Source organism: Equus przewalskii, chromosome 10 (genome assembly GCF_037783145.1).
Source record: "Equus przewalskii isolate Varuska chromosome 10, EquPr2, whole genome shotgun sequence".
NCBI classification, from domain to species: domain Eukaryota; kingdom Metazoa; phylum Chordata; class Mammalia; order Perissodactyla; family Equidae; genus Equus; species Equus przewalskii.
Window position 1 is genome coordinate 13283819 of NC_091840.1, and position 15170 is coordinate 13298988.

The window sequence follows — 15170 nt, forward strand, 5'->3', positions numbered from 1 at the left end:
TAGTCTTAATATTGTAAAAATGTCAATTCTCCTTAACTTAATCTAATCTAGTAACTAAATTTATCCAAACCAGGATTTCAATAGGGTTTTTAGAAAACTTAAGTTCATTATAAAATGTATACAAATAAATAAAGGGACAAGAATAACCAAGACATGCCTGAAGGAAAAAAATCAAGGTGAGGTAACTTACAAAAACATAATAAAACTACAATGATGAAGATAAGTCAGCTAGAAAGTACTGAAACTCAAATATATAGGAGAATATGATTCATGAAAGAGCTTGCACTGTAAGTTATTAAGAAAACAAGGATGTGTTCAATCAGTGGGAGAAAATCAGATCAGATCTCTTCCTTGCACCATGTAAAATAAATTCCCAAGGATTGAATACTTATAATTAAAAGCACAACTATAAAAACTTTCCAAAGACAATTTAGATGAATAACTTCATGGCCTCAGAGTAGAGAAGATTTCTTAAAACAAACCAAAAAAAAGTACTAACTAAAAAGAAATTAATAAATTTGACCACTTTAAGTAAGAACTTCTCTCCAAAAAAGATATCATAAAGTGAAAAGACAAGCCATAAACTGGGAGGAGATGTTTGCACAAATGATTAGTCTCCAAAATGTGTAAAGAAGGTCTTTCAAAATCAATAAAAGAAAAAACCCACTAGAAAAAAATGGGAAAAACTTCAGACACATTTCACTGATGAGGAAATCTGAATGACTAATAAACATACAAAAATATGCTCAATCTGTTTAGAAATATGAAAAATGTAAACTAATACCACAATTAGATGGTATTTTACAGCAACCAGATGAGCATACATTAAAAATTTGATGTATTTTTGGGGCCAGCCGGGTGGTTCACGCACTCTGCTTCGGTGACCCATGGTTTGCCAGTTCAGATCCCAGGCACAGACCCAGCACCTCTCATCAAGCCATGCTGTGGTGGCATCCCACATACAAAACAGAGGAAGACTGGCACAGATGTGGGCTGACACTCTTCCCCAAGCCAAAAAAGAGGCAGATTGGCAACAGATGTTAACTCAGGGTCAATCTTCCTCACATACACACAAAATTGACAACGAAAGTGTTTCAGATGTGGAGCACTACTGGTGAGTGTATGAATTAGTACATTTACTAGGGGGAAACATTGATTGAGTAAAGATAATAATAAAATCCACTTAAATACTTAAATATCAGACCAGAGAAAGAGGCATATTCTTTAGTAAATAACACTGTACTATATATACACAGCTTTTTGAAAAATAGAGGCAGCAAATTTCCAGCAGGTAACAAAGTGCACTCAGTAAATATTTATTGTCTGAAGGTATATATATGGGAAAAGTAACCATTCTCTATTTTTGAAATGAAGAAAACCAGCATAAAAAGTAAGTTCTTCAAAGACACACACAAATCTGCAAATATATAAAACCCTAACTCATGAAGCAGAATTAAATATAAGTGGGAAAATAAAAGAAAAGGGAAACGGGGAATTCTCAAAGATGCTCAAGCTCTAATTAAGCTTAAAATTTAAAACCAAAAGCCAAGAAAACCATCTGTGACTTATTTTTACTCTGCTCTACATTTATAAGCAGGGTACAAAATATTGGTTTAGCTAATTACAATGTAGCCTTTCAACTATGCAGAAGTAACTCCTACTTCATCCTTTTCATCTTTAAAAGCCATTAAATACAGAAGTTAAGGACTCATTCTGTTATCACAAATGTCCTTTCTCAAGTAGACCAAAAAAAAAAAGACAGTCTATCCTAATATTTAAAAGCCACGATGAACACTGTAAACAAGTATAAATCTCCTGTTGTTATTCATTTACGGTACATGCAGCTTGTCTCATAACCACTTTTAATATGTAATGAGAATTACTCAGAGTAAAGCATGTTCTTGAGTCTATTTGGGGGAAATAAGCAATCTATTTTCTGATTTTATAACAGCAGCCAGATGTGCTTTGAAGTTGAATGTTCCCACTTTGTAATCCACAAGTAACATGGACTTGATGCAATCTGTAAACAGTCTTAACATTTACTTTTTTCATGCTCTTTTAGAAAACTTCTTGTTCTCTCACAATACCTCAAGAAAAAAATACCACAATAAAGAATGTCCAAAATGGAAGATAAAAAGCACTTATGTGAAACATTAAAGTCTAACAAAATATTATACAGAAAGCAAAGCCAAAGATAATTATGTTCCAACAGCATGAATAAATCACATGACCAAACATTTCTTGTTTAAAAGCAAACAGAATCACAATAATAAAATATATAATAATTGAAACTATTAAATACAGATACTGAATGTTCTCTAATGAAAACTGGCTTTTGACATTTTATTTTGTTTAGTTTTTTAGCAGATTTGTTTGCTTACAAAGGGTTCTATCAGTTTCTTTCTACAAATTATTCAGGATTTGGTAAAACTGACCAAATATCAGCTCATAGATTCATGTTGATTAAATAGAGATGTTCTATGGTTCCAGAATAACAGAAAGGCATTTCATCTGATATTTTAGCTGTCTTAGAGGAAAGGACATCATCAAGCAATAGATTAGCAGAAAAACAACTAAAATAAATGTTTTTAAGTCACAGCATCAGTCAGAAAAGAATTGCCTAAACTCCTCTATGGAATAAAATAAATTCAGTTCTCAATGTCAAATCCATTATGCGCCAAAATAATGTTTTTAAGTCAATATTTTAGAACTTGAAAAACAAGTTTCCACAGAAATAATATACAAATAGAGGTTCATTCATTGGTTTATTCACAACATTTCCACAAACATTTAATGAGCACAAACAAAATAGAGATATAAAGACATAGTGCACTGGTATAAGGAAAAGCAAATAAGCCAAAGGAACGGAATGGAAACAGACAGGCACTGGTCACTTAATTTATGAGACAAATAACACTGCAGTGCAGCAAGAAAAGAACAGTCTTTTCAATAACTAAACATCATCTGGATACAAATAAGGGACAAAAACAAACCTTGAGTCCCTATCTTACAACATATACCAAAATCACCTCCAGCAGGTACGTAGATCTAAATAGAAAAAGTAAAACAATAGAGCCGCTAGAAGAAAATATAGGAGAACATCTTCAGGACCGTAAGATAATCAAAGATCTAAAGCAGGACAGAAAATAGCACTAACTATAAAGTGAAAAAATGAGAAAGTGAATTGCATTAAAATTTAAAATGTCTGTTCATCAAATACACCCCTAAGACAACGAAGGAAAGCAACAAACTGGAAAAAAAAATTTCTAATACTACATTCCAAAAAGACTCTTATTCAGAATAGATACAAAGCTCTTACATATCAATAAGAAAAAGGCAGACAACCCAACAGAAAAACTGGCAAAGACTTATTAAGTAGGTGCTTCACTCTGAGAGGTTATCCAAACTGTCAATAAACATATTAAAGGCATCTAACTTTATTGTCATCAGGAAAAGATATATTAAAACCACACAATACAGAGGCCGGCCCCATGGCATAGTGGCTAGGTTCAGCACACTCTGCTTTGACCTCCCAGGTTCATGGGTTTGGATATGGGCCATGGACCTACGCCACTCAACAGCCATGCTATGGTGGTGTCCCACATAGAAGGTAGAGGGAGATTGGCAACAGATGTTAGCTCAGGGGGAGTCTTCAGCAACAACAACAACAAAAAAACCACACAATGGAATGTCATTAACCACTCTCGAGAATGGCTAAATTTTTTTAATTAAAAAAAATTTAACTGACAATATCAAGTAGTGAAGAGAAAGTAAAGGAACAGGAACTGGCACATACTGCTGATGAAGATGCAAAGTGGCATAATCACTTTTAAAAAACTGCTTGGCAGTATCTACATATCAAGTAGCTTTTGCTGCATAATAAATGACCCCAGACCTTCCTGGCTTCAAACTACAACCATTTTATTTAGCTCACAATTCTGTGGGTCAGCAACTTGGGCAGCTCATCTGGAATAGCTCATCTCAACTGGATTTACTCTTGTGTTTGCTACAATAGTGTGACAGCAGCCACAGGTGACTGATTAGAACAGTTCTCAACAGGCCACAGTGAGGAAGGCCCCAGGGAGCAGAACAGCCAGGCTTCCCACATTCCTGATAGAGAGAGTAAACAGCTGGTAGGTGCCCAATAGCCCTCGACAGGGAGGTTCACCCTTCTGGATAGGCCCTGACCTCCAGGTGAGGCCATCTGACTTTGAGGTGCTGTCCACCCTCTGGAGCTCCCTGTGGGATCGGGGGAGACTCACTCCCACTGACCTTGCTCAGCTCCTTCCCCCATCCAGTCCATGGTGTGTGTCTGTATGTGTGTGTGTGTGTGTCCCACCCCTCGACTGCCTGTCCTGAGAGCTCTCCCTGCTCAAACCCCGCTTGCCCGCCCAGCTCCTGCTCTTGGGCTCTGCTTCCAGGGACTGGACCTAAGAGGTCTACTCAGAGTCCTCACTCTTCATTTGCTCCTGGTGGGAGTGAGGCTCTGCAGTCAGCACGTGGACCCAGGGTGGGAACCGACAGGTAGACAGTGACTGGTGACCACGATGGAAGGCCCAGTAAAGTCCTCCTCCTGACCTCACACCCCGTCCTCAGAAAAAAAGAAGAAAAAAATTTATATAACGATACTCATGCATGGAATGTATACAAAATATATTAATAAAATAGGAAAGCTTCCCAAAAACTAAAGATTAAAGAGTAAGAAAAAAAGAATACAAGAGGAAAATTTAATTGCTAGAGTTAGTAAATAAATGTCTACTTGAATGAAACAGTCCTAGAAAAAATATTAACACACTTCTGAGAAAAGAAAGAATACATTCAGGAAAAAATGCATTTTTTTAACAAAAACTATAAAATTCAAATTCTAGAACATCTAATGCATCAGAATGAAGGTGTTGATAGTCATGACAGCAATATGAAAAATGTACCCTTAGTATAAAGCACAAAAATTAGCTATTAACTGATCATTCAGAAGAAGAAAGAAAAAAAAGTTCGTTGTGCATTCCCATACAAAACTAAAATCAAAGCAAAATCTATGCTTTTTAATACACGGATTCTTAAATTACTCTACTGTGATCAAGAGATGGTTCAGCATGATTAACGCATATATATTATAAATATATAAAAATATATAAAAATGCAAGATTTTCATATTCTACTCTGTTAGTGCATTCTTTGAACAATAAAAATATGAAACAAAACCCCAGGCAGGCCTAGTTTTAAGGGATTACTTTGAAATATTTTAGATATTTTATTTTAATATTATTATACGAATGAAAAATTTAATCCTCTGAACAGTTAAATAATCGTGAAAAATATTCTGCATGCTAAGAAATGTACATCAGAAGTTTCAAATGGCTAAGGGCAAAAGCAGTTTAAAGGGATAGCCCAGAACTGTATTTTTCACTTTGATACTGTTTTCTGGCAAAAAGAATTTGTCTTTCTGAGGGAGTTCCTGGCCTCTTCTCCCACACTGGCAACTTAGGACTTCCCTCCAATGGCAACTTCCCCTACACCTTCATGAAAGGTGTGAACGTTTTTCTTTTGACTTATACCCCTCTCGTTATGTATTCTATTTCTCTCTCCTGTTTCACTAAGATACTTCCAACACGACTAGGAGAGTCACATTGCTTTAAATTATTATACATTTCCCTACCTTCTAATCGTGGCTATTGCACGAGCCAGCCCTCCTCACTCTGTACTGTCTAAGGACTAGAGCTGTTCCAGTCTCTGGGTACAACTACCATCTCCAGCAATCTGACCAAGAAATATGACTCCAGCCCTTGAGACTCATAAAGCTCCAAACCTGGAACCCTCCCCAGTTAATCTGACCATCCCTTCAAACTCCAACAATCTAAAATAAAACTTTAAAACCCCTAAAATGGATTCCCCCATCTGACAATCAATTAACTGACAAAGAGTCAACATTCCCATTTCCTGAAACCAAACCTTGAGGTACCCTTCTGTTCAGCCCACCAGTAACTAAGCATTCTTCACTCTCTTTGAAATATTTTTCCCTTCTATGCTTTCCATCTTCACCAAAATCACACTAATGTAGAGTCCACTACAAACACCTAAATGATGATTGGGTCCCTTTCTCCGTCTCTACTCACATCCGGTATAATCTTCAGAACACCACCAAGCCAATTTTCCTAAAGCACTGCTTTCATTAAAGACCATTATTAGTAGGAAGGGTTCCAGGTTTTTTACAAATAACAATCCCTAATGTGACTGAAGAAGTGAGAACTAGACAATCCTATATACTGCTGGCTGGAGAGTAAATTGGTATATACCTTCTGGAGGGCAATGTACCAACACGTAATGTAACCTAAGAAAGTAACCAAACAGGTATGAAAAGATTCTTGTAAGGAATTTTATTGCAGATTACTTATGTTAGCAACAAACTGGGAGCAACCTAAATGTCCAAAAGGAGCAGAATGCTTAAATAAGTTATGGAATATCCATCCAACAGAAAAATTAGTGCTATCATTAATATTAATGTTTATAAACCTATTATAAACTTATACCAAATTTAAAACAGCACATAATAAAATAGTATTTATAATATAATCCCAATTTTGTTTAAATTTTAATTTTATAAATACACACAGAAAAAAAGGAGAGAAAGATATAACAAAATGTTAACACATCCATCAGTGTTAACATTTTAAAGTATATTTTATTCCTATGACTTCCTGTACTTTCAAATTTTCAAATTACATATTATTCTTATAACAACAAAGTGTGATGGAAATTGTTTTAAACCCCTTTTCATTTCCTCAAAGCATTTAAACAGCATATATGTAAAGTGGAATGTGGAGAAGAAAAAAAAATTAACCTCCAGAGCTCACTATTGCCTAAAATTTAAAGCTAAACTTCTCAATTCAGCACTCAAAGCCCCAATACAATCAAGCCTGACAACACTGCCCCCAGTGCCCACCTGAATCCCAAAGATCCAGTCAGACAGTTCGCTTACACCACCACGCCTTTCTTTGTGCCTATTTCTGCCTTGAATTCCAGCTCTGCTCCTCCTCTCAGCCTATGCACACACATTCATGCCCCGAGCCTTGGTACACGAAAACTACTGTCCATGGTGGTGGCACATCCGTGAAGTTTCCCTGAGGGTTTTTTAACCCAAATGACCTTGCTTCTCTAAGTCATTCCTTCCCTCCCCTCCACCTCAGTATTCTACTTTCTATATAACTCATTTTGGTATTTGATCATATACTATCTTAAATTATTATTTAACTATTTTATGTGTATATCTCTTATTTCACCAAAAAGAAAGTCAGCTTATCGAGGGCAGGAACTATTTCATGCTTCTTTGGAATGTTCTCTTTCCTGTACTCAGAGTCCTTCTCAGTGTTGACACAGTATTAAATGTCGAACATCTAATAATATAGAATTAAATTCATTCAGATGTTTTCCAAACACAATATAATTCTGCCACATCAATATACATACATAAAACAAATACTTTTTTTACCCCAAGATTCCAACTATTAAGGCGAGCTTCAATGTTGCTGTCATCCAAACAAAGAGCAGATTTTTTCGGATGAATTTCCTAAAATACAAGAGAGAAAAAGGAAGAAGAGATGGAGGAAAGAAGCAAGGAGGAAGAAATAAAAGAGGAAAGGAAGAAGGGAAAGAAGGGAGGAAGAAAGGAAGAAAACAGGACAAAATATACGTCATTCAGAGTAATAAGATTGTGTGTGCTCTGTGGTGAGTTACATTGCCCTCAGAAAGGATTCTGTTACAATGGAGCTAGGTCTCTATTCTAGGTAATGACTGTTCATTATAGCTGCTTAGGGCTATGAGACGCCTTCACAATATACTCACACAGTAACTAGATTTCAAAAAAAACATCAAAAGAATACTTTAAAAATTAATCCAGACTCTTCTCTTTAAGTTCTTTTACAAAAAGTTTTAATTGTGGTATACCACAGTAGCTTTAAAGGGGGGTGGAGGAACACTTGAAAAGATGAAATATTTACTCTCGTTAAAATTAGTTAACAGGGAAGTTTGTACTGATGCCCAAGAAGCTCTTTGTTCTTAAATTAATTTTCATTCGTACACTGAATATAAAGAGAAATAAGCTTTGGATTCACATCATGAAAACACAGTTATGGTGACTCTTTACTTTTTAAAAAAATTAAAATTCTATGCTTTTTTTTCCCTCCCATATAATTTATCATATTATACATTTATCAAACCAGATTAAAACTATAATTAACTGAGGAAGCCTAAGATCTGTGCCCAGAAATGGGCAATGATCTGAAAGCTCTTAATCTTAGAAAGGTAAATCTGTGCAAAATAATAATGATTATTCTCCAGCCAAAAAAATTTATTTTGAAATTAACTTTCTTGGTACAGCATTTTCACGCTTTTAGAAAACCTCATTACTAACTAATAAGTCTATTTACTATGGTCATTTAAATTATCTGAAGTGATGAAAAAGACAGTAAAATGTTCTTCATATTTTACTGAGTCTCCAAATTTCTATCAAATAAAATGATGAATTTATTATTTATATACAATATTAAAATCCAATATTGCTTTTACTGTCAGTCCCTGCTTTTTGTGTTTTTCTTTGTGAACAAGAACATCTTAAGAAAACGTACCTGCTTTGTCTATTCTGAGTAAATACGATGATTAATAACAAACCTATACATATTTAAAACGTGCTGCCCTTCATATTAAAATATCTTTTGAAAGTTCCAAATATCCCTGGAGAAAATGCTACCAGTTACATTTAGAGCAATATGTGCTAAAATGGCCATGCATCACACACGATCTCCTTTTAACTGAAAGTCATGTAACCAAGACAAGCCAGAGTTAGGGAAGAAAGACTGCAGGAGCAGGCGAAGTCCTCTTTACAAGGCTAACTGGAATGCTCGTTAGCACCTTGTTCAAACCAAATCTGTTAAGCAGCAAGAAGCGAGAGAGGCGTTCATGTTTCAGGATGTAAACTGTTCGCCTTCATCAAGAAGGCAGCATTCCCTACTTCACAACAAGTTCATCCCAACGTCTTAAGTTTATGACCACTCAGTGCGTGTCGACTCACTTTTATATACATGCTGAGCAAAAGGGAAAAGGAAAAAAACTGAAAAATGAAGGTTTATTCTTCGATGTGCAGGAGAAACAACAGACTGATTAACATGATGCCCAAGAATCAATGAGAAAGCAGAAAGAACACTGGAGAATATACCAAATACGCCACTTTCTTGGACACCGGGATGTTCAACAAAATCTTCTGACTTTATTCACTGCTTTTATGTAATTGCTGGAACTTTCACAATGTGAAATTAAAAATCTGTGGAGTTATTTTAAAACAACAAACAAACAAAGTAGAATCTGATCTTACAGAACTCTCTGGGGTGGTATTTTGTCCATCTTCTCTGTAGGTTGGGCTCACAGAAAGGGATCTTGTTTGGAGCTTTGCAGTGTACTGTTCCCTAATAACAGACCAAAATAGTAACAATCAGAATTTGGGGAATTCAGAGGACAGAAGGGTATTTAAATCTAGGATTACCAATTTTTTTATTTTGCAAATAAGATGATTATTTATATTAAAAATGAACTTTCAAGAGCAAAGAAGAAAAGAAATACAAATAATCACCACTTGTATTTCTCACATTTGATTTCATTTAGATCAAACTATAAATAAAATTATCACCTAATTGCCACATACTTGCTTACAAACAAATGCTATTTTTTAAGTGGGATCATAATAAACTACATGCATTTAAATCTTTTCTCCTGCTTTCCCCTTTTCCTAAGTGTAGGAAAAGAAAAAATGAAGCATACATTCTCAGAGAAGATAATTGTTTACAAGGTTAGCAAGTTTTGTTGAACTCATCTTCCATAACAAGATGAAGTCTTAAAATATATACAATGAAACCTATACATGGCTCAAAGTTTGAATTAATTTGAAACCATGTCAGAAACCACAGATAAACCAGTCTTAAATTAAAAAATATGCCATGCTAATTCAAGTAAAATGTGGTAATTCCAGCATAAGTAGGAAAATAGTTCAAGCTTCCAAATGAATTTGAAAAAAGAACTTTTCTCCAGAACAAAATGGAGTATAAAAATACCATTCTCAATATTCCACTTTAGCCTAGAGTCTTTCATTTATTTTTATTCAAGCTATTTCAATAAAGTTCCATGATTACGAATATCTATTCTTTGAACAGCTGTCTCCAGATACGTGAAATGGAAACTAACCATTATATAATGAATTAAAGTCACTAACTTCCAACCACAAGCCATATCAGGATTTCCTTCAAAAATTGTGGGCCATACTAAGTATTCCCAAAAGACAGAACAGGAGTTCAAAATGACAAGATTAAAATGAATGTGTTTTTTGGTGGTAACACTAATAGATTAACACTCCTTAGACTAGTTACTAAGTAATTTAGAATGTCTGAAAAAGCTGTTTTAAAGAGAGCTATTAATTTTTTACACCCCTACTCAATATTCCAGATATCCAAATACTTAAAAACAAAGGAGAAAAATAGATAAAGTAACATTTTGAGAATAATTTCACCAGCCAATGTGTTTGAGCTGATAGAAGCATTTAAAACTCAGTATGTGGGAAGATGAAAACTGATAATATCATACTAAGCAGTAGCCTGTTCTTCCTTAAGAATAGATTAAATAATCATAAAAAGAGCTATACTTAAAAATTGAAAAATGCTTAAATATTAAAAGTAATTCTTCTCAGAAAATATTAATAAAAAAGAGGACTGAAACATTTATCTATTTATTACACAGGGAGCATACATAAAACAACACACCCTTTTAATCCACTTGTAGCTGTCCTTCTGTACCAATCTACCTCTTTCCCTCCACAATACATTTTCAAAATAAATTATTGGGTCCATGTCCTAACCCGCCATACACTTTTCAATCAACTGCAATCTAACTTCCACTAATTTGGGAAGTGCTGTAAGTAAAGTCACCAATGATCTCCTAGTTGCTCAAGCAAATGAGCTGTTACCTCACCCTAGTTGATCTCACTAAAACATTACAGACAGTGTTTTAAAGATGCCACATTCGTTGGCTCCGTAGAATCATTCTTCCCTGGTTCTCATCCCATCCTTCAGAAATCTCCTTCACAGTAACCTTCACTAACTTTTCTTTCTCTTCCCACTCCACATGCTATAATCCCAGGGTTCTGTCTCTAACCTTATTTACTTTTCTTTCACATGCTTCCCTGGACAATCCAATATACTATTAGTTTTTCAAATAGTAAAGAGAAGCTTTGATTACCAAATCTACTTCTCCAGCCCAAATTGCTCTCTTGGCCTCCAGGCCCATTACAAATACAAACTGAATAGCCCTACCTCCAACTCAACATGTTCAAAACTAAATTCATTATACTGCCCCTAAAACATGCTCCAATGCAGGCCAAGTACCGCAGAGGGACTGCTGAAGCCAACTTCTTGTGAAGGCGGTTGAGCCAAGAAGGAGATCTGTATCACTGCTAAAATCTGGCTGGCACAAGAAACATGGGACATTAGGCACAGAAGTTTCACTTCTTGCTATTGAGACTGTCTCCAGCTGGAAACACAATTAACTGGAACTCTAAATAGGTACAAAGATAGCTTGAATTCACAGTGATGGGGGTGGAGGTGGGAAGGACAGTGAGACAGAGGGTAGGAGGCAAAGCTCAACCCTATAAGCCTCTTTATGAAGGATAACAGGTGTTGCCCACCACACAGAACAGCAAGTTGTGGTGCTCATAAAAACAGCCTACAAACGGGACAGGGGACCTGATTACAGTGAGCTCATAATTATGGTACTTGTGCCAATTAGAAAAGAGGGACTGTGGCCCAATTAATTTCAGGGTGCCAAAACTAACACAGAAAGAAGAGATTCAGTACATGGTAAGATTCCCTGACACACAAATGCCTCTTTATCCCTCTTAAGGAGTAAAACTACAGGAAATAGAAATTTTTTCCTTCCACTTTTTCTTAACGCTAAAATATTTCAACAGGAATCCAGAAACATTCTCTCAGCATCTTTGTTGATTCCAAATGCTAAAGAAACAAAGTCTTGTTCCTGTAAAGATAAAGAGATAAGCAACGAGACATATAATAAGATTTAAAAGCCTAAAGGAAGACCAACCAAATATCCTCCTGCAAGCGAAACTTACTCATTTCTCAAGACAAAAGAAAGGTAACTCAGAGGGAAAAGTCAAGAGCCCAAAGGATAGAGCATAGAGACATGAAGAACACTCCCAGGAAGCAGCACTAAGCCCTAATCAAGAAATAGGCAACATATGCCTGGCTAGATTTCAGCATTGCTATAGAATTGTCAGTACTATGTGTTTCTCATTTTCCCTGTTCTTTGAATGGGAATTCTCCAGTTCCTCTTTCAACACCATACGTTGGCTGTGTGGATGGGTGTGAGGGGGAGATAACTTACTCCTTTAGGTCACAGGTGTATAGATTGGAAGAAGCCACACCAGGGAAGCCTCAGCTAACCTGGATATGATCTTAATAAGTTTATTGAGGTATAATTTATGTACAATAAAACTATATCCATTTAAAATGTAGAGTTTGATGGGTTTTGGCAAAGGTATATACCTGTGTCACCACCACAAGAAAGATATTCTTTCCACCACACCCAGAAGTTCTCTTGAGCTCCTCTGGGATCAATCTACCCACTCCTGCAAAACTAGGCAACCTGCATTTTGTAGAATCTCTTACATAGGGAACCAAATAGTACATATAGTTTTAAGTCTGGCTGCTCTCTGAGGAAAATGTTTTTGAGATTCAGCCATATTGTCGCACGTATCAAAAGTTCATTTCTTTTTACTAATTAGCAGTATTCCATTATATCGAGAAACTATAATTTATTTTATGTGTGATGGACACTAAGATTGTCTCCAATGAGACTTGCAGTTTCATCACATTGTCACCATACTTGGTTTTCTCAGTTTTTATCATTTTAGCCATTCTAATGGATGTGTACCGGTATCATATTGTGCAAATGCATTTCCCTGATAAAGAATGATGTTGACCATCTTTTCAAGTGTGTATATTAGCCATTTACATATTTTGTTCTGTGAAGTGTCTGTAAAATCTTTTGCCCATTAGTTGGGTTGTTGTCTACTTTTTCTTGAGTTGTAAGCGTTCTTTACTTATTCTAGACACCAGTCATTGTCAGATATATGTATTCAGAATATTCTCTCCCATTCTGTGCCTTGCCAGATAATTTTCCAAATGGAGTCTTTCAAAGAAAAAACTTAACTTTGATAGTCCAGTTTACAGTTATTTTCTTCATTATTTGTGGTTTTTTATATCTTGTTTTAGAAATCTTTGCCTACTCCAAGGTCACAAATATTTTTCTATGCTTTCTTGTAAAAGTTGTAGAGTTTTTAGCATTTCATTTAGGTCTATAAGCCCTTTCCTTTTTTTCCCATGTTGCTATCCAGTTTTTCTACCATCATTTGATGAAAAGACCTTCTTTTCCTCATTTAATTCCATTGCCATCTTTGTGGAAAACCAATTGACCATATATGTGGAGACCTAATTCTGGAACTTCTATACTATTCTATGAATCCATCTTTTCACCAATACTTCTATCTTATTACTGCAGCTTGAATTCTAAAAAATCAAGAATGTTCAGTCCTTTAACTTTCTTTTCTTTTTTTCATAATTGCTTCGTTTTTGCATGGGTAATTTACATCAGATGAGGAAGTTCTCTTCTCTTCCTAATTTGCTGAGAGTTTTTATTATGGATGGATGTTGCATTTTGTTGAATGCTTTTTCTGCATCCATTGATTTGACCCCATGATTTCTCTTTCTCACACTATTCAAGTGCCAAACTACTTCATATTCCTGGGACAAACCCACTAGTCATGATAAAACATCCTTTTTATATTTTCTAGATACCACTTGCCAATTAAGAATTTTTAAATCTATGTTCATGAGAGACTGTTGGTATGTAGTTTTATGTTCTTGTAATGTCTTTGTCTTCTTTCAGAAATAAAGTAATACCAACTTAACAAAATGAGTTAGGAAGCATTCCCTCTTTCTCTGTTTCCTAAAAAAAATTTCATGTAGGATGATATAATTTCTTCCATAAAAGTCTGACAGAATTCACCAAGGAAGCCATCTAGCCTTGGAAATTTCTTTGTGGCAAGGTAATTATGAATTAAATTTCTTTGGTAGAAATAGGGCTACTCAGATTTCCCACTTCTTCTTGAGTGTATTGGTTTTGTGTCTTTCAAGGAATGTGTCTATTTCATCAAAGTTTTCACTGGCATAAAGTTGTTTATAATATTCGCTTGCTATATTCTTAACATCTGAAGGATCAATGTGGAGCCTCCTCTTTCATTCCTGATAGTGCTAACTTGTGTTTTCTCTTTTTTAATTGTGGCAAAATATACACAACATAAAATTTACCATCTTAACCATTTTTAAGTGTACAGTTCAGTAGTAGTAAGGATGTTCACATTGTTGTGCAACCATCACCAACCATCCATCTCTAGAAATTTTTCATCTTCCCCAACTGAAACTCGGTACCCATTAAACAACAACTCCTCGTTCCCCTCTCCCCTCCAACCCTGGAAAACACAGAAAGTTCTACTTTCCGCCTCTATAAATTTGACTACTTTAGGTACCTCACATAAGTGGAATCATACAGTACAGTCGGCTCTCCGTATTTGCAGGTTCCACATCTGCAGATGCAATCAACCACAGATCTCATAATATGTTTATGATTCTTGGTTGGTTGAACCCGCAGATGCGGAACCCGCTGATATGGAGGGCCAACTAAGAGACTTGAGCAACTGCGGATTCTGGTATCTTGCAGGGCATCCTGGAACCAATCTCTTACAGATACCAAAGGACAACTGTATTTGTCTTTTTGTGACTGGTTTATTTCCTTTAGCATAATATTTTCAAGTTTCACCCATGTTGTAATGTGTCAGAATTTCCTTCTGTTTTAAGGCTCAATAATATTCCATTGTATGTATATACCACATTTTGTTTATCCCTTCATCCATTGATGGACACTTGGGATTCTTCCATCTTTTGGCTATTGCGAATAATGAGGCTATGAACATGAGTGTACAAATATCTCTTTAAATCCCTGTTTTCATTTCTTTTGGAAATATACCCAGAAGTGGGATTGCTGGATCATTTGGTAGTACTATT

General features: G+C 35.5%; 1 protein-coding gene across 17 annotated transcripts in view; it reads right to left on the bottom strand.

Annotated features, from left to right (window-relative positions):
• The window catches only part of CEP112 (centrosomal protein 112), a 445593-nt gene that overhangs the window by 397451 nt on the left and 32972 nt on the right, over positions 1 to 15170 (bottom strand). For 13 of the 17 annotated variants that reach the window (XM_070560188.1, XM_070560186.1, XM_070560191.1 and 10 more), the window contains 2 exons: positions 9365 to 9455; positions 7487 to 7564 (listed from right to left, as the gene is read on the bottom strand). In XM_070560188.1, the coding sequence (XP_070416289.1) occupies positions 7487 to 7564; positions 9365 to 9455 (169 nt within the window). The remainder of the gene's footprint in view (positions 1 to 7486; positions 7565 to 9364; positions 9456 to 15170) is intronic. The other 4 variants (XM_070560192.1, XM_070560185.1, XM_070560183.1 and 1 more) reach the window with 1 other exon arrangement.